Genomic DNA, 20,767 nt, shown 5'->3' with positions numbered 1-20,767 from the left:
GTTTCAATTTACCAGATCGAAATAGATTATTGACAAGTGCCTACTGTCGGGAACGCCGTAGCACTGTGTACCGTCTGTTGGCGACTGTAACAGCAAGATAAGTCTCGTTTGGTTGCTGTCAAAATTGACTTCTCTCATTTCTGTTGACTTCATATTCCAAGGGAAATCAAATTGAACAATTATTAAGGATTTACTGTGACATGTAGGGACTCTTGTCTATTGTCAGGTAAGACCGTCCGTCTCCAGCTACTCAAAAGTAAACTCAGATCAAGCAGGGTCGATGATTAATTCAATTAAAAACTCTCGTACTGCTGTGTGCATCTTTTTTTTTTTTTTTTTTTTTTTTTACATTAAGCATCAAGAATGCAGAAGCCATCAATCTTGCCTTTGTTGTTAAAAAAAAAAAAAGAAAAAGAAAAATGCCCTTTTTGAAGCCACTAATCTCATTTTTGGCTGTCCTTCAAAACGTTTTTATCATCTAGTTGAGAGCTGTGCATTTCTGTGATGGAATCGAAAGGGCTCGATTCATTTTTGTCTAATTGTCTAATTTTGTGACTTGGATTTCAGTGAACATTGTATCAGTGTTTGTCAATAAAGCATTTTCCCCCCCAAGACAAATCAAATACTGTTTTTTTTTTGTTTTGTTTTTTTTTAAGGGTGAAAAGATATTTGCGCCATCTGTTAAATTATTTTTGCAAGAATTTTTTTATTATTATTATTTTGCATTATTTTTATTTTTTCCTTCCCGTCTGCATGCATCTGTTCTTATTGCTGCTGGAAATGTAACATTCCCAGAGGGAGCCATCCCAAAGGGATCAATAAAGTCAAGTCTAAGTCTATACCCTGCCAATATAGATGTCAAAAATCCAAGCAAACAGCCAGTGTTAATTTTGACAATAAATTTTAATTTAGGTTTAGTTTGTCTTTTGATGAAAATTAATTAAAGTTTTAGTTATCATTAGACATCTGATTGTATTTTAGTTTTGAACCAATTTTAGTCGACGAAATAAAGAGCAAAAGAGCCTTCAAAAGTCCATTTAGTCAACTAAAATTGCTCCTTATTTTCGTCCACTAAAAGTTATGACTAAGATTTTAATTAATTTTAGTCAAAAGACTAAAACTAAATAATTTCTTGTCAAAATTGACACTGGCTGTTTGATTGGATTTTTTACGTCTATAGCCGTCATTGGCAGTGAATGACTTATTAAAGTAGAATTATTTTGACATTAATTGGAATAACGACGTCTGAAAGTGTCATACAGAAGTGACATCATCTAGCAGCAGCCAATAGAAAAGCACCTTCAGATGACATTGCTCCCATGGTGTATCTCATACATATTAAAAAAAAAAAAAAAAAAACTAAAACTACGGATTTCTTAAATAACTAAAACTAATAAAAACAAACATCCACCCTGAAAACTAATTAAAACTAACTAAAGTAAAAAAATAAAAACTCATGACGAAATAAAAACTAACTAAAGTGAAAATTCCAAAACTATAATAACCCTGGTTAGGAAGATGCCAGGATAGTATGGCTGTAACGTGTTGTCAACTGACCAAGGTAGCTTATATATAATATTTTTAACATGAACACCTGCAAATCAACGTGCGATTGTGATTGGTTAGCTAGAAATCCAATCATGAACCAAAAGTGTTTAACATCCAAATTATGCGTCAAGTCCACTGCAATCGTCGCTGGGTCCGAAGGGTTTCAAGATTCTTCTATTGGGCTGATTTAACAAGTTGTTTTTGTTATTTGTGTTCAAGACTCACCTTGACAAGAGACGCTGTGATTTTGATGATGCATGCGCCATCAATGACGGCCAAGTGGAACAAAAGGGCCATCAGGGGGCTTTTGTTTTCTTGTCTTCCGTATCAGGGCGCCATCCCATATTGATTTAAAGGCCTGCCATTGGAACAAATATTTTTAGTGTCCACTTATTTCACAATCGAAATGAAACCACTGTGGAACAATTCGATGCTATCCTAATGAACGATGAATCCAAATGATGACAAAAGTACAACTTGTGTGTTCTGTTTAACACGAAGGACACGCATCTTATGGGAGGTTTTGAGCCCTCATGATTGAAGTGACAAACTGTGGAATGGATGCTTTACTAGTGCAAATATTCTCACCAGTAAAAAGCGAAGCCTCAGAGAGAGAGAGAGAAGTGTTGAACTCTGTGAGCTGGCAACAAGCTTTTTTGTTTTATGTTTTAAGTGTCCCAAAGACGTATGTATACGTTTTTCTGTATTTTTATGCTAGAGCATGCAGAAGGCTTTGATGCAGCCTCTCAACTGCAAAGAACAGTTGCAGAAATTGTAGTTATTACACAAACGGCCAGCAGGTGGCAGCAGAGCAAACGAGATCAACCAGGGCCATGTAGAAAAAAAGCTAAATTACTTCAAATTTTTAATAGATTTGCGAAAACTGATGAAACTTAGCTCTCTTCTAATGCTAATTACTGCAAAACGGAAACAGATAGAAACATACTTCTTTTTCCTGATGAAAGAAGAGACTTTAATCTTTCTTTTGGTACGTTCCTTTTATAGCAATTGAACACAATATTCTGTGGGCCTTGCAAAATCAGTCAAAATCCAGTAAAACAGCGGGGAGCGAACGGGATTGCTTTTGTGAAAATGGCTGGGAGTGAATGAGTTAAAGTATTAAACACTAGATCTCCCAGACCCGTCATTTTGACTATTCTCAAAATTGGTTTTGTTGTTACTCTGTTTACATAGATCAACAATGTTTCCATGTCTTTTGACTTTTCCTCTTTCTGTATACAGTATATATCAGTACTGCACTGTCACTTATTGTATTAAATAATAGAAAATATTTAGGAGTAATGACTACTTTACCTCCACACCCGTCAATTTGACTGCTCTATTCATTTCAATGTACATCTTTCACGTTACCGGGGACTCACGGAGAGTAATAACCATATTAGGTAATTACTATTATTATTATTAGGTGAGAGTGCAACCCGTCAAAATGACTGCTCTGGGAGATCTAGTTGTTTTAGAATTCTAGTAGTGCTTGTGTTAAAAACAAGTTCTCCCCTCGCAGACAAGCTCTGGGGAGACGCCACCATTTTAGTGGGTGGAAACGACGTCATGACGCATTCCATGTGCGTTGCCGCACGAACCCTCTCCATTCCAAAGGAAGCTTATATTTGACGCTCGTTCGGATTGAAGAAACCACCCCCGTGATTCATTCCGATCGAGGTGCTTATATCATTCCGTTTGGCCGTTTGGATTCAGTCTAGTCAGAATACATGGCTCCATGTAAACCCGCCTTTTTCTTATTTTTCTTCGGCCACTTGTCTTGCATGGGAATTATTTTTACGGCGAATAAACTGCTATAATCATCAAGAAAATAAAACACAAGTAAAATCCAACTTTTCAGGAACCCATAAAATGACTTTATAAGTTGAAATGTCTCTTCAGGTCGGAGTCGTGGGCGGAAGGAGACGGTAGGTGTTGGAAGAGCGGAGGGATCTCGCTGGTGGTGGAGGTGGGCGGGGCCACAAATGTACGAGTTCCAAGTCAATTCCGAGTTCGCGAGGCCCAAGTCCAAATCAGGTTAAGAGTGAAAAATTTATTGTATGTTTGATTCTCAGCGAAATTGTAGTATTTTGAAAATCTGATCAGTCTGCTGTTGCTACTGCATTAGCATGTTAGCTAGCTTAAAATGTAATCATTTAACGTGAACTCACCATTTGTGTAATAATTGAAAACATTTCTTTTTTTTTGTATCAGTAAAGAATGAAATGTCTTTATGTAGAAGTCGGGATTGTACTTTGATCTCACCACACACAAGCCACGATAACACCCCTGTTTTAAAAATCCATTTACTAAATATTGCTCTAAGGTCATCTGCTTTTGGCTACACTGAAAATCGGATTTGCTTCGCTCCACTGCCTGTCACTTTCTGACATAGATTATTATTTTTTAAACAGTATATTGATTTTAAGAGGAATGCCGTCGAAAAAGTGGCATTATTTACGCGACAAAAGAATGAGATCATGCCACGGACTTGGCCAAATTTGAGGAATGTTCCATGAGGCCAAACGTGCCCTTGGCGTATGATGTACAATGCATTTTTCATCATTGTGGCAAAAGTTCACCTTGGCGTCGTCATTCCAAACACATCTTTTGATGGCACTACACTCACCAGTGAAATTACAACAGATATTGGTTAATCCCGTTTTCCCAACAGAATTATCTCATAGAAGTATAAATACGAAATAAATATGAATGAGTTAAAATAACGTGGAATCATCCCCAAAGGCTCATGCATTAAGTTAATTAGCAAAGACTAAAACAAAGGACATTTTTGCTACAATTACAGTTAGAAATAAAATGTAGTTTCAGTTTTCGTTTTTATTTTATTTGGTTCACGAAATTGTTTTTGGAATTTTAGTTTGATTTTTTTTTTTTTTCGCAAGTTTTACTTAACTAAAATAATCTTGGCCCTAACACCAGTTTCACCAATAAACACGAAATTTGGAAAAAGGGATTCGTGCCAGAACTGGAACAAGAAGAAATCGTTCTGGGTGAATTCTGACAATGTTAACCGCTCCACTTTATGCTTTGTACTTTGCACAGGTGTCCAATGCACTGCATGAGAACTGTGTCTAATATATGCAGCTAAATGAGACAGCCACCCAATTCTAAACAATCAGCAGGATGCAGTTGCAGGTCCACACCACTGCGAACTTAAAACCGCAACGTCAAACCAAATTAAAATTGTTCATTTTTCAAAACGTGTGCGCCACCTCGTTAGATTCAAAATTGCTCTAGATTGCTTCAAACGGGTTGCGGCGCTGATCAAATTATTATTGGCAACTGCTCGCAGGAAATCAATTGCCCATTTTGTCTGAACAGCGAGACCGAGTCGTGACATTATTATCCCGTGGGCCAGAAAACCATTACGCCGCAATTACGGAAGAGGCCTTAAAAACATCATCAGAGGTGAGGGAAACAGTCAACAATTTAGTGACTTTTAGGGCTGCAGTCATAATGTCACATACAAGCGAGACCTGTCGGTCCTTGCAGTCAAGTCCTCTAAAAGTGTAGCTCGAGGGACCGCCCCTTATTAAAGCGTCTACGTAAAAAGGACTGCATCCATTTGATGCCGATCGTTGCTTCGGCTGCTCAACGGACTGACTCAAGATGAAGCTAATACAAGAAGAACATGTCACGCTAAGTGCAAGTGGGGCTCATTGGGTGCTCGTTTTTCTGTAAAATAATGATCCGAGAGCCTTGTGATCTTTCCATGTAAACACTGAAGACATGCTGGATGTTCCTTTTCAACTTAGTAGCCGAGTCATGTACGTCAACCAAGATGCAATCATGGGGACAAAGTTGGAAGAAAACTCATGGAACCATTCACACATATTTTAAAACCTTCCCGTGTGACAATATATCGATATCGCGATAAATAGTGATACTTTGTCTCCCGATAGATTATCGATACGCCTGCGCAAGTATCGCAATATTTGTAGTTAATTTACAGCCACAATAACAGCTCCATTGTTCATGACTTATTGAGCAGTTACATGGCGGGCCGCTAGGGGGAGCACCTCATAAGAGTGGCGGGGAAATGGACGCAAGCCTTCAGGCGAAGAAGACTCATCAGATTACTTTGACTTGTGGAAGACATTTATTATCTGTCAAGCAACAGTTTTGCATACGTTTCGATGAAAAATGCATATTATATCTTCAATTTTAAGTTAACATTTTGAAACATATTTTATGTTTCGCCTTTTTGAAGCACACAGTTTCTGAGGATTTAATATTTTAGTCATTTTATTTACTTTTGCAGTTACACAAAAAAAATTGTCACAGTTTATAAAATGAGAAAATTGACGATGTGACTGACTGACATGTTGCATGACAATAGTGTTTAAGAAAGAATCAAATTTGTTCACAGAATGTTGTCTCTGTTAAGAAGACATTTGTATTTGTTTTAACTCATTGACTGCCATTGACGGAAAAAGACGTCAAATAATGCATTTTTGTTGGGCTGGCAGTGAATGTGTTAAACACAATGTGCCAATATATTTTGTGATTATATTGCAGCATCCTTTTTTCCTTTTTTCTTTTTTTAAGGCAAATTTTGCTTAAAAATCCGTCAATTTTGGTTACATCTCATCTTAACTCATTGACTGTCATTGACGGAAAAAGACGTCAAATAATGCATTTTTGCTGGGCTGGCACTGAATGTGTTAAAAAAACAAACCAAAAAACCCCACTAAAGTACTCACTGTGAAGAAGACACCAGTTTCAATATTGTGTTTTTCCCACTCCTAGTATATACTCTACCTAGTGGTGGGTTGTAATGAATTACATTTACTTTAGTAACTTTTTTTTTTTTTACTTTTTAAAAAAAAAAGTTACTTTAGTACCTTTTTTTTAGTACTTTTACCACACAATACTTTTTACTTGAGTAGATGTGTAAAGAAAAAAACTCTACTCTTACGTCGATATATTGGGCTACACTAGAGACGTTACCCACATTTCATCCCCACATTTCATTCCCATAAGGCACACTTAAGTCTGAAATATTCCCAACAATTGACGATGTGCCTAATAATGAAATGCACCTTTTGAGTTACAACATCAGTAAATATTGTTGTGCGACTTTGGGAGCATTTCCTTTTCCATTTTTCTGTTGTTCCAGCTCAAAAAGTTTTTTTTAGTTTTTTTATTTTATCATTTGAAGACGACAGAATTTGCACCTAATTTTCTATATTTGTCTGTCTGATGACATTGTTTTTCAAAATAAATCAGATTTTAGCTTCAAGCAGTTAATCAATACTTGAGTATTCATTTCAGCGAATACTTTTTCACTTGTACTTGAGTGATTTTTATTTATTTTTTTAATGACTACTTTTTACTTTTACGTGAGTAATATTATTATAAGTAACGCTACTCGAGCAGAATTTTCACCTACTCTACCCAACACCAAAAACCGAATCCAAGTCGATGGCGTTTCAGAGCCGATGAAGCCTCAGGTGGTTTCTATCTCAGAGTTGAGCCGTTCTATCTGGCCATGTGATTGGCAGAAGCTGAGGGAGCCTGATCGGGGGGACTCAATGTGACTCACAAAACCACATCTGAAGATAGCCCACGGATCCGAAAAACCAATTGCACTGCAGTCTCCTTGTCTGATGGCAGTTGAATGAAATGGGCTATTAAAAAATAAATAAAAAAAATTGTGCATATTATCGTGATTCTTTTGATTTTTGACCGTTGTGAAAATCCAAAGAGATGTGAGATCATAAAGGATGGGCAAGGAATTTAAAAATATCACGTTTATTGTAACACCACCAATATATTGTTTACTGTTACGCCAGACAATTTCTAGCCCAAGGAATATATTTTGTGTGAAATGGAAAATGTTCAAAATGATAGATGTCCTTTAGTGAGGCGAACAGGTCATCTAAAAATAGCCTCTTTGCCCTTCTTTGTTAACATGTAAGGAGGAGTGGAGCTACTGCAGACTTGCATAAAAGCTCAGAGGTGACTGGATGATGAACATCGAGCGAAATCAATAACTCTGTCAGAGCAATTCGGAATAATCACAGTCAGTCATTATCGTTTTACTCTTGAGATTAGCGGCCACTTTGTCTGGCTTATCTCCAGTCAAGTCTGGCCCTATTTATGCTTGGAATCCCATTTACTTTGTAATTGCTTTGGATTTTATTTTTTTTTAAGTGTTATTATTGCACAAGATTTGGCAAACAAATTATGCATTTTTTAAACTAATTAATCAAATGAATGAGTGCTCTGACCAACCCATAAATATCCCGCCATTCAACTAGAACTATAGGGTCGTTCCATGTCAAATCAACCAGTGGTTTTATTGAAGCAGATGGGAATGAAACTCGGTGTACTTGTTGATAGTGATAACGCAACATGGAATCTCAAATTTTAGGTCAGTCGGCGCAGGGGTTTGCGAGCCATGGCCCAACGAATGTTGACATTTTCAGCAAAAATTGGTGCCTTAATTGACCTTACCGTAAACCATGCCCGTAAACCAATCAAGACGCAAAATGTCATGTCTGAGTTGGCACGTGCGTTTTGGTGTGGACAAAAAAAAAGCAATCCAGTTGCCGTTGGTGCATTGCGTGGTTATCCAAAAGCAAAGGAAAAAAAATATTTAAAAAAAGTGGTTAAACGCTATAGTCGTGGCTTGTATAAAAGTGAACCTTTATCCCGATCGACTAACCAGCGTCATGGTGTAGTCACGGCTTGTGTAAGAGAGACACTGTCTAGTTTATTCCTTCCATAAACCCTCAAACAAGTACGAAAAATGTCATCAGACTTTGTGGAAGACCACATGGCCAATCAAATCCCTCCAAAATGAGCAGAAACTACAACGTCTACGCTAAGGTAATGTTCTCCATTGTTGTGCTTAGCCAAAGGCTGACGATAGCGCCGGGTAGCTAACCGTCCACGTGTTTGTTGACTTACTATTTACTATAAATGCCAATAGAACAAACTTTGCACACACGACTAGTTGAATGCCTCCAAAATGACCAGAAAGTAGAAACCACCACGTCTGCACGAAGGTAATGTTCTCCGTTGTTGTTTTTAGCCAAAGGCTAACGATAGCGCCGGGTAGCTAACCGTCCACGCGTTTGTTGATTTACTATAACTGACAACAGAACAAACTTTCCACACACGACCAGTCAAATCCCTCCAAAATGACCAGAAACCACTACGTCTGCGCGAAGGTAATGTTCTCCGTTGTTGTTTTTGGCCAAAGGCTAACGATAGCTCTGGGTAGCTAACCGTCTATGCCTTTGTTGACTTACTATTTACTATAAATGCCCACAAAAACATTGGAACTGTGAGTTAATATAAATTCATTCTTACCCTGCTTGACAGGAATAATGTCCAAAAATTTCGTTTTTTTTTCCGACAATCGGTCGAAGTCAGTGAGGAGACTCTGTCTTTTCCTGACTTCTGCAAGCAGCAGACAGCGATGTGCATTCCCTTTAGTTTTTGGGGCAAAATCGCATGGTGAGGGAGTTTAGATACCCTTCGCTAAAGAAATTAAAGTCACCTTCTGCTTGCTTTGACGAGAAATATTGGCGTCCTAAAAAGACCTGACTGAGAAATCACAAGGAAGATCTGACAACTTTGCCATTACAGCGCTGTTTCGCTAATCTTGCTCGAACAATGTCGGAGTCAGGTACGGGTAGCATAATGTGGACGGGGAGGGGCGTGCCACGGTAAGGTCAATTTCCTATGAGCCCTTATATCTCCGGAACTACTGTGTCCATCTTTGCCAAGCAGGTATTGTTGGAAAGAGAATCCAAGGGAATTCCCTGTAAATCTCCAATTTCCAAATACCCTCTCATAATCCCAATGTATAGCCCCAACTATTCGAATGAAAAAAGTCGTCATATCTTTTCACCTTTTTAGTCTTACCCCAGCTTGCATGTCATCTCTGATCTTTTGTAACTTGAAGATACCATGACATAATAGTTTATGAATGTTACCCGAATGTGACAAATGCGATCGTGACGACCTCCCATCCAGACAAAACGAAATTAGCGGCAGACCGCTGCTTTCTATCCACACGGCTGCAGGTGGCCTTGGGAATTCAAAAGCACACTTGTTTTTCTCCTCCCGGATGTCAAATGAATTCCACACCAGAATATTTTCTCTGACACACTCCATTAGAGAGCAAGTGACAGTCAAAGCAGAGAAATTAATATTTGATAGCGGAATGGAGCCATTTGTGTGACGACTGTTCTCACCGAACAAAAATCGCGGTCCAACCAAAGACGCAGAGGAAATTGATGAGTCCTTTCTTGGACTGCTTTTCAGAAGTCCTCTCCTGAAGCGTGTGCAACCGTGTAAGACGATAGCATTTGTTGTTTTCAGACAGCACTATTTAACAGGCTTTTACTGGGTGATGTGAAGCATTAAATAAGAGCGATTCCCGCATAACTCAATCCTCTGTTGTGTCAAGTTGGATCAGAGTTAAAAGGGAATCAATTCAGATTTGCGCGTTTGTGCACTTCACGGCAGAGCAAATTTTGCATGTCGTTTCTCAAGCACGTCTAGTTGTTGCTCGACATCGGGGATGGTTCCATTTGGCCGTCCTAAAGTGACATGGAAGTGACGATCGACAAGGCCTGACAGGTGTCTCTAATTAGAGCATGATGTTGAGTGCTGTTTAGGAGAGGATAATGGGAAATGACAAGGTATCAAAATTTAATATTGTGGATCATCATGAGCAAAATGATCCAGTTTATTGTCTGAAATGAAAGAAATGCAAACAGCATATTTTGTTTTGTCTAGCAAGAAATGATGAGCAACATCAGTGCCATGATGTCAGATTTATGTGATGATAGCTAATGATCATAGAAGACATTTTGATTGCCCCTCAAGCAAGTTGGTTTGGTATTACTTTAGTCATCTAGTTAGACTCAGTTCTATTTTATTTTAATATTTTGTAAAAAAAAAAAAAAAAAGCAACAATCAACATGAATTTTTGTGCATGAAAGACCCCACTTACTAAAATGACTATGACAGCAGCGGTGTATTTAATTAGGGCCCGAGCAGCTACCGCTTAACGAAGCAGCCCCGGGTATACGTTCAAGCAAGATCTCCGAAAGCTTTTAGGTGTATGAGAGAGCCCAAGACCTACAAAAAAGTCTCTTGGACCCATATGCTAAAATGAACAGGAAGTGAGCTACAAATTTTTCAATGTCCCATTATTATCGATTTTTGCACATTTACAGGGCATTACTTTTGCCCATTTCTCCTACACGTTTGATCTAATTTGCTTCAAACTTGACCTGGACCATGTCAAGACCTGAGCCAATGACGGGGGGAAAAATATTGACTTTTCGAAATACTATATGATGGGGCATCAAATTATGTGTTTCATATTTTCTTCACAATGAAAAAGGATACGCTTAATAACTCCCCGGTACATGCTCCAAAAAAATCCCAAACTTGACATGTATGTTTATAGTCAAGGCCTGAAAGTATCTCTATGACAACATTCAGTTAGAACTACAACGCCACCTAGCCCTTGAGAAAATAAATAAATACCCCACATACGGTATTTTGTACAAAATTTGTATACTCATTGTAAGTGTGATAACTAAGTCATTTATGAATATTCTTTTACTTTCCACCACTCGAAATGTTCACTGGCATCAAATCGATCCAAACATATGGACGTTTTTATTTTGTTTTATTTATTTTTGATAGCCTCTATGGACAATAATAGCAATATTGTGCAATGAGTACGACGAACGATGATGTGTGTATATACTTTTACAAAAAAAAAAACAATCAGGGCAACTCATTGCCTAAAAAGAAAAAAGGACGTTGATTTTTGCAGATCTTAACATTCACCTAAACTCATTGAGCTTTACACACTCATCACACCTGGCAAAAAAATAAATAAAAATCCACATGTAAAGATTTATTATGCCATTTTCAAAGAAATTCTGCTTCCAATGTGCCAGTAGCCCAAAGTGGCCCGGACTGCGAAGGCCCTTTATAGCTGCTCGCAGTAGTCAGCCCTCTAGGCTGGATGCATTTGGGAAGGGGAATGTAAGCATTTTGATGGCAGCCTTTTTCAAAAGCTGTCGCGAAGAGAAAGTTTGGTGACGGTCAGCCAATTTCTAGAAATTTTTGTTGTTGATGGCACGACTCAAGTGGACATGCTTGAAGATGATGCAAAGTATCAGGGAGATGAGACAGAGTCGTCCATCTTCACATTCGGAAGAACAGCTCATGTTCTCAACTGTTATTTAATAAAGACAAGAAGATTGGATTAGTTGCACTTTTTTGTTTTGTTTTGTTTTGTTTTGTGGACACACTCAGACTTCACCAGTTGAGTTTGAGACCCCGGTGTTACCTGATCTTATTTTCTGGGCTAAAATCTGCTGTGACTTGCAAGAAAATGTGCCGTTCCATTAAAACAGAAATGCCTTGGCAAGGGCAAAATTGCTCCCAAAAGACGAATGGACAACATGTGTCTTTCAAGCTGCAATGGAAGTGAACAGGGCAAAGTTGCCCGTTGATTGACGGGCGTACCCCCGGCTTCTTTTCCAAAGTCCACACAGGACACTAATAAGGTCAACTGCTCTGGAAAATGGATGTGAACGGATGGGAAATGGTGAATGTTTAGCACCAAAGTAGCTTTACAATCTCTGTGTTGGTCTTATTTTACCGCCACAATCAAGGCCACAGTTGTAAAGTTAATATCCGAAGCTGTGGCCACAATCAGCCAGTCTCAAAATGGCCTCTGGGTGAAATACTTGAACGGTGGAAAAGATACATTCTTGTGTCAAACGTCTAATGGGGCGATATCATCTGAATAAATAAAAGCCGGTTGCATTGAGCAAGGCTGGATTTTGGAAATCGAGTCTTGGCAGACAGACCCTTATTTTTTTATGCCCTCGGCACAAATGGACATTGTGAAGAACACAGTACGCATTCCATTTTTTTTGGAACTAATGCTGCATTCGAGGATGGTCGGAAGTCGAATATATCAGTTAGTTTTTCCCAGTTCCGACTTAAAAGCGTTTGAGGCAAAAGTAAACAACAAAAATGGTGGATAGTGATAAATTATTTTTTTATTTTGGTCCTCAAAACTCATTTTGACTACATCAAACTTGCCTTCTCGTAATTTTGCTTAATTTATTGTTTTGATCCTATTTCATAAGCATTCCATACAGTTCAGAAGTTCACCATATAATTTCATGCAGGCAGGTAGCGGCCCTTAAATCCTTGGCACCCCCACGTGGATGGGTTGACCCCTTGTGTCGTCGAGTCGGCCATTTTGTTTTTAGCTAGGCAATAGCTGCCATTTGCAGGGTTTGTACCTTGACCAACTCCTTACAAAAGGGGAATTTGTTCCAAATTAGCTATCAGGTTTTCAGGATCCATTTCAAATCAACACAGACAGTTATATAATCAGTTTTTGTCCTGATTGTACTTTGACTGGTTTGAAATTAGGCATTTTACACTCGGCGGTAGTACACCATGAGGAGCAACAAGAATGTTTTATTTTTTGAATTTAATTTGGTTTGTTTGTGTCTCCTCTAATTTCAAAATTTTATGACCGATTCAAAACGGTCCAAATTTTAACTGTTCATTTCACAACTATTTTTTTCCCCAAAATTTATTTCTAATTAAAAGCCTAAAATTTCGATTATTTTTTTCTCTTCTAATTTATTAATTTTTTTTACTGATTCAAACTGTTCTAACTTTAAACTGTTTGGTTTATCACTAGTGTAATTTTCCCCCCCAAAAAATAAGTCCAAAAAAATGTTTGTTTTTCTTCTCTCTCTCTCTCTCTCTCTCTCTCTCTCTCTCTCTCTCTCTCTCTCTCTCTCTCTCTCTCTCTCTCTCTCTCTCTCTCTCTCTCTCTATCTCTAATTTATACTTTTTATTTTTTCATCAAACAATTCCAGCTTTAAATTGTTCATCTTATCTCTATGGCCCATTTTTTTTCTCTCTCTCAAAACTTCAAAATAAAAGCCAAAATTTGCATTTGTGCTATTGTTGTAGTGTTTTCTAATTTCTATTTTTTTTTTTTTTTTTTTGGGAAAAACTGTTCGGACTTTAAACCAGCTCAACGGCAATATATTGCTCGGATGAAAGGAAAAGTTTATAAGGGATGTCTCGGATGTGATTAGAGACAATGACAGGCAGTTGAAGAAGTGACGGGAAGTGGAGCCGCAGGTAAACAGAGATGAAGATGTTGAGGTTTCCTTTTGTGTCACCAGGATGGATATAGGATTAGAAATAAACTCATCAAACAGACAGCCAAGATGAGATTTTTTTGGGAGGGGGGGGCTTTATAGAGAGAGAGAGACGACGACTTGGGAGGTTTTGGACGGCAGAAGCGTGATGAGGATGGAGCTGCTGTGAAAGAAAACCAGAGGAAGACCCAAGAGAAAGTTGACGGATGTAGCGAGGGAATCACATGAGGCCTTGTGGCCTTTATGTATATTATACACAGATTTCTGTCGCCATCTAGTGGCGATAACAAGATGATGCAAGTCCTTTAATTTTTTGGATTTTAGGTGTTGTTACGTGGGTGTAAATTAGGAATTCTGTTATTCAACCATGCTAATGCTCGTGAATATTATGATATTGGTTATCTTTTATAATAATGACATAAAGAAAACACCGTAAAGTAAACGTTAGTAAATGGAATGAAATAAAATGATGTAACGTGCATATTATGTAATCAAACTGCGACGATACAGAAACGGCAACCGTATGAAAAATGAATTACGGTGAAATCAAAACACAGGCGTCCTCACGCAGCCTCGAGGGGCGGAGTTAGAAACCCCCCGCCCCCCAATCCTGCCCACAACAAGGCTGACAGCAAGGAAGATGGATGCCTCAACATCAACTTATTGATGACGCCTGTGTTGTTACGTTTTGCTATTTCTTTCTTTCCTTTTTCTCCCAAACATGTTGCTTTCGTTTTTGCTCTCTGCGCTGTTTTTATGCAAGAGCGAAGCGTCGGGCGAGTACTTCGCCCCCATGACCGGAACCTGGACGAGACCCCCTCCTCCCCCGCATGTCGAAGAGGATGAGGATGGGGGCAACTTTTCCACCGAGCTGCCGCCGCCGCGAGTCGTCCAGCATTTCTCGGCAGGTTCGTATGCAGCAACACAAAACTCAATTTAGGCTTCAGATCGACTGACGTGTGTGCTTGCTATATGTGCCCCCCCCCCCCCCCCCCAAACAAACAAACAAAAAAAACGAAAACAACAAAATAACCTGATGAAATTGTTCATAAAAAAAAGACTATTTGTATTCATTTGCCTCATTAAAGAATGAAAATGTAAATATATATATATATTTTTTAAAGTTGTTTTTATCATCCATAAATAATGCATTTCAAAACACAAGTTAACAATTTTATTATTAAAATTAACTGTGTATTGCAATGTTTTCATTTATATTGTTGATAATAAAATGACAACCATGACTAGACATTGTAAATGAAAATACAATTTTAAGAATTGTAAAATAAAAATGTGATTAAATAATTTGCTACTTAATTACAATTTCTTTAATCAATCTGTATCAATTAACTTTTATTTTTCCAGAATTAGTTAATTACAGTGAAATAAAATACAACTTGTTAGTTGATTCATTGTGAATCTAATTTAAAATATAAAAATGAATTTAAAATATAAAATTTGTATTAAAAAAAATTACATTAAAAATAAAATTATTTAATTGTCATAAAATAAAACTTAATTGATTCATTGTGAATCTAATTTGTCACTAAACAAATCTCCATTATTTTTAACATTAAATAATAGGTTAATTAATGAATTTAAAATGTAAAAATTAGCATGAATTATTTTCAAAGAGGACACCCCCCACCCCACAATTTATTTTGGACGAATGAACGTGCTGATGTGCAGATTGTGTCGGCCTGTTGGACCATCTGGAGCAAGGGCGCTCTCATTACTTGAACACTTGTTCAACTGATGAGAGCTTTTTGCTGGCATCTCACGAGGAAACGTTTCTCCATCTGTGCACATTTTGTGCATCTCAATCAACAATTCTCTGTGGAAATTTACTCTTTTTTTTTTTTCTTTTTCTTTTTTCTTTTTTTTGTTGTTGTTGTAACGTTCAGATTTTGAAGGTCCATAAATGTTGGGATATCGAGGGCCCTTTTGTCACGTCCTTGTTTGTACGATTATAAATAGTGTTGACTTCAATACAGATCTGGACACGCATGCTTCTTCTCACGAGACTTAGCCGAGGACAGCATCGTCGTGACTAATTCATTTGTGTGTGGTAGGAGTGCAGCGGTCGTCATCACATGAGTCCCACACTCTGCATTGTCCAGCGCATTCGCACTTGGAAGTGCACCAAATGCAATCCGCCCCCCACTTGCCTCGCTCCTCGCTTTCCATCCTGTTTTGGCTCTCGGCCGATTCTCACAAGAGTTTCTATGGAAATTGCACAAAAGCTGGATTTGCTGGAAACGTCTTCTATTTGTGTTTTCTGAAATGGCCCGAGAAGCCACAAGATGCTGCCAACCAAATCACTCTATAAATAGGACGTGACATGAGTTTTTTTCAAGATACAATTGTCACTTTGACCAATGTTTTTGCAGATATAAGCACTGTGTGCTGGCAGTGAACTCAACTCACTTAACAACAAGCCGTTTGGCAGAAAACAAACCTTTTCTTTTTTTCCAAAGAGTCTTCCTGCCACTCCCACTTGAAGCTTATCAAGTCAAACTAAAAAAACAAATGAAGATAATTACAAATGTATTTAAAACAACCCCGCAACTTTGCCTTCCACTAGATTAATGCTAACATATTATGGATAACCCATGTCATTTACATGCTAACAGTTAGCGTCGTTAGCTTAAACACAAAGATTACACATAATGAAAACCAATAAAACAGCTTAGCCTTCCGCTATTTTAATGCTAACATATAATGGAAAATACCATTCACATGCTAACAGTTAGCATCGATAGTTTAAACACAAAGATTACACGTATTTAAAATCAATAAAACAACTTAGCCTTCCGCTATCTCAACGCTAACATATAATGGAAAATTCCATTTACATGCTAACAGCGTCCATAGCTTAAACACAATTACACATGTAGGCTATTTGAAACAACCACGCAACTTTACCTCCAGCTAGCTTAATGCATCGATAGCTTAGACACAAAGATTACATGTATTCAAAACCAATAAAACAACTAAGCCTTCCGCTGTCTTAACGCTAACATATAATGTAAAATGCCATTTACATGCTAACGGTTAGCATCCATAGCTTAAACACAATTACACATGTAGGCTATTTGAAACAACCCCACAACTTTGCCTCCAGCTAGCTCGATGTTAACATATAATGGAAAACACTATTTACATGCTAACAGTTAGCGTCAATTGTTTAAACAGACAATTCCACATGTATTTAAAACAACCACACAACTTTGCCTTCTGCTAACTTAATGCTAACATATGGAACATGATTTATTAATTTATTTAGTGCGTTCTCGACCCCTTGTTGTGGATGCAGGCATTTGCAAAAAAAAACAAATAGTTTTTTTGTTATGTTGAGGCCTCTAATTAGGTCGAAGAACCGTGTGGAGCCTTGGCACCTACGCTTGAGACAGATTTGGCTTGCGTTTTCCTCTTTCTGTGGAATGTATGACCTCATTCCGACACAAACAAGACTGCCCATTTTTATATCAACAGGAGTGGGTGAGGGCTTTTTTTTTCTTCCTTCCCTTCAAGGGATAAGTCGCTGTAGGGCCATCTGTTAGGACTGTCTGGTGGTCGCACAGAAGCAACCAATCATGATTGTGTTCCATTTAACGGGCTACATGAAATTGGGTTACTGGCTAATAGCGGGATTATGTCAATAACACCTTGTTGAGTGTTTCGCTTTCAAATGATTTATTTTCCTCTCTTTGTAAACCCACAAATGCATGTGTTGAAGCGAGTACACGCACACAACATGAGGATCGATGGCTGCCGATGTCCCGTTTTCAATCCTCTTTGCCACGCGGGGCCAAATGGGGGAGATTATTGTAATCTGGCGCGAGACACCCCCACTTCCACATGTATCGACCCTCCTCAAGAGTCGAGTCATGTTTATGGGAGAACAGCCACATCTTGCAACACTTTTCTTTTTAAATAACTGAGACTGTGTAATTTGTTTTCACGTGAGAGGGAGCTAGCGAGGCGTGACGAAGAGCCGCGATGCGGGATCATGTCGTTAAAGGCCTCTGGCACTTTCGGGACTGTTATGTAAACGAGTCAACTAGGTGGCCTGTCTGTTTCTGTAAAGCTCTGGACCTATCTTACTAGTGTAGTGTGATATGGGGGGGCAAGAAATATAAAAATTGAGGTATGAAATAAACAGCAGTAGATGAGATTTTGTAACATTCAGTGAATAATTTACATCATATTCCAGAGTAGAGGTGCAACTATTAAAGGACTAAGTTAGCTTCGGTTTTGTTTCGTTTTTAGCTGTTTAGCTGTTAGCATCTGGCAGCCCGATCACTTCTGACACCGACAACCGGGATTGTTAGGAGATTATTCTAGAAGGCAGTACAAAAATATAAAGAAAGCTAGCTGATGCTAGCATAAACACGTAATGCGAATGCTTCTTCTTTGAGACAAGAACATTACACAGCATGAAAAAAAAAGTTTCAAAAAAGATGTGTGAAAAGACACAGAAAGTCTGCCATTTTTGGTCAATGATCATGAGATGTTGTCAGATTGCTATTAACTCTTTTACTGCCACACGTTAGGAAAAACAAACAAACAAACAAAAAACAACCCCCACAGTGCCATTTCGCTGATTACGAGCATTCATCAGATTCCGTCACATTTCATTGTAATTCCATACACCAACAGCCCATTGAAAAGAGACACAATGCTGCCATCTGCTGGCCATAGTTAGGTGGTGTTTTTGATTCTACAACCTATTGACCAGGCAGCGCTGCACTTAGACGTTGCTCCGTCCATTTAAGAAAAGAAAAAAAAAACGTAGATGACGTCATTTCACTTTTATGTCAGTATACATTGTGATTTTACTAATCGTTATTAAACGTTTTTGGCAGTCAAAGAGTTAAAATTGCTACTAAAATGCTATTTTCTTAGCGACAATATGCTCTCTCCCTCCCACAGGTTCCAACTTCAACCTGAAGGTCCAGGTCACTGACATGTTGACCCGTCAGTACCTGAGCCAGGCAGAGGTGGATCTTTACGTCAACTACACCCGAACCGAGACCGTTCGTACTGGCGAAGATGGAGGCGTTCTGCTCCAAGTACCTTTTCAAAGAGGGTCGCCTGTAACGGTAGCGGCGTGCAGGGACGGCTACGTTTGCGCATCGCTTCCATACAAAAGCATCAAAACACCAAGTAAGATCCATATTGTCCGATTAACATCCATCCAATTGCGCTCTTGAACGACATTTAACGCAAGTGTTCAGTCTTTTCCTCAGTCACCGTGCCGCTCCTCCGTTTGACACAAGGAAACATCTGGCTTTTTCAAGACTCCTTCCTGATCACTGACAAAACAGCTGGTAATCAAACATTTGCAGTATTGTCAGAAACGTTTGAAGCCAATTTGATTGTTTCGTAAACACCAATAACAAATTGAGTAATGAGATTAATCGGTTTATTGATTGTTCCGCAGATGTTTCATTCCAGCCCGTCGTCCAGTTCCCGAAGAGCCTGCTCAACCTGACCGAGGGCATGAGTGACGTCAAATCTTTGAAAGCCTACTTGACCATCCCCAGGCCACCTTTAGAGGACAGAGACTTTCTCAAGACTGTGGGCATCGTCAGCACCACAACAGGTTTTTTTTTTTGGTTTTTTTTTGAAGCAGTGCAATTTGGAAGTTATAAAAAGGTGTAATTTTCAAGTTTATCAATCAAACTTTATTTATATAGCAACTTTCATACATTAAAATGCAACTGAAGGTGCTAAATAATTAAAATATCCATAATATATTAAATGTTATTCAAATGAGGGGACATTTCGACTTGGCAGTATGACCCAAAACTGCCAAAATTAAAAATAAATGACTAAGTAAATGACAAAATAAGTAAATAAATAAATGACTAAAAGTGAAAATAAAAATGGATATAAACTTTTTTTTTTTTTAATTATATCCCAAAAAATAAATATCAATGGAAATAAAAACAGCAATATCTATCTATCTATCTATCTCTCTCTCTCTCTCTCTCTCTCTCTATATATATATATATATATATATATATATATATATATATATATATTTACATAAATACATTTGTATTTATTTTTCGCATTATATTTTTTTCACATTTGTTTTTAATTTTTAGTCATTTATTTATTAGGTCATTTATTCATTTATTTAGCAGTTTTTTTTATTTATTTAGTCGTTTATTTAGTTATTTATTTATTTTGAATTTTGGTAGTTTTGGGCCGTACTGCCAAATCAAAATGTTATTCAAATGAGAAGGGGGGCGGTCTTAAGTGTGTCTTGGGCTGGACTCCGCCGTTGCAAACTGACCCGTCATTGGTCTTCCCAAGGGTACGTCAGCATGGAGTTGAATCCAGTGGCGGCCGTGAGCGTGCGCCTGTTCTCCGGAGACACGGAGCTGCACGTCAGTGGACCCGTAAAGATCAGCCTAACGCTCCCCGACAACTGCCGATTACCGTCTTCAAAGGCAGTTCCGGCTTGGTTATATAATCGGACCACTGGTGGGTAGGCCAAAAAAAAAAAAATAAATCAAACACGTGCTCAAGTAGCTCACTTCATGTTTCACTTTTGATCTCAAATCATTCATCTCAAGTTCCTTTGCCTCATCTTGTCAGTGGTTTTTTGTGTTGTCATTCAGGTGGCTGGATGAGACGGGGATTCGGGACGGTGGTGTCCGAAGGCGGAAAACTGAGTTGGACGTTCACCGCTCCTCATCTCGGTTACTGGATTGCTGCACCTGTGCCAACACCTGCAGGTACAAACGGCACAGGTGAACATTTGTCACCGCAAAATAAATTCTTACCGCTCCATCTTCAAATCCGTGTTTTTTAGATGACATCCTGACGGACTTCTTTGTCCAGAATTCATCTTTCCTGATGGTCGTCCTTGGAGGACTCATTTGTGTTGTTGCCTGCCTTCTTGCCGGATTGTTGTATTGTCGCAGGTAAGGAAGGGCTTGTGATCGCATAGTTATCAAATCATCGGGTGGATGCTCGACAAAGCCAAATCCAAAAAT

General features: G+C 38.4%; 1 protein-coding gene across 2 annotated transcripts in view; it reads left to right on the top strand.

The window, feature by feature from the left end:
• Positions 1-3,453: 3,453 nt before the first annotated feature.
• LOC144030936 (protein FAM171B-like) overlaps positions 3,454-20,767 on the top strand; it is a 21,270-nt gene continuing 3,956 nt past the window's right edge. The window contains exons 1-8 of one of the 2 annotated variants that reach the window (XM_077537603.1): positions 3,454-3,585; positions 14,518-14,662; positions 18,690-18,923; positions 18,995-19,087; positions 19,201-19,362; positions 20,082-20,252; positions 20,390-20,506; positions 20,584-20,695. In XM_077537603.1, the coding sequence (XP_077393729.1) occupies positions 14,548-14,662; positions 18,690-18,923; positions 18,995-19,087; positions 19,201-19,362; positions 20,082-20,252; positions 20,390-20,506; positions 20,584-20,695 (1,004 nt within the window). In that variant the 5' untranslated portion in view covers positions 3,454-3,585; positions 14,518-14,547. Of the gene's footprint in view, positions 3,586-14,364; positions 14,663-18,689; positions 18,924-18,994; positions 19,088-19,200; positions 19,363-20,081; positions 20,253-20,389; positions 20,507-20,583; positions 20,696-20,767 lie in introns of those variants that run through there. The other variant, XM_077537600.1, reaches the window with a different exon arrangement.

Source organism: Festucalex cinctus, chromosome 11 (genome assembly GCF_051991245.1).
Source record: "Festucalex cinctus isolate MCC-2025b chromosome 11, RoL_Fcin_1.0, whole genome shotgun sequence".
Lineage (NCBI taxonomy): Eukaryota > Metazoa > Chordata > Actinopteri > Syngnathiformes > Syngnathidae > Festucalex > Festucalex cinctus.
The sequence above is the reverse complement of the archived record's forward strand: the minus strand, read 5'-3'. Positions and strand labels throughout refer to the sequence as shown.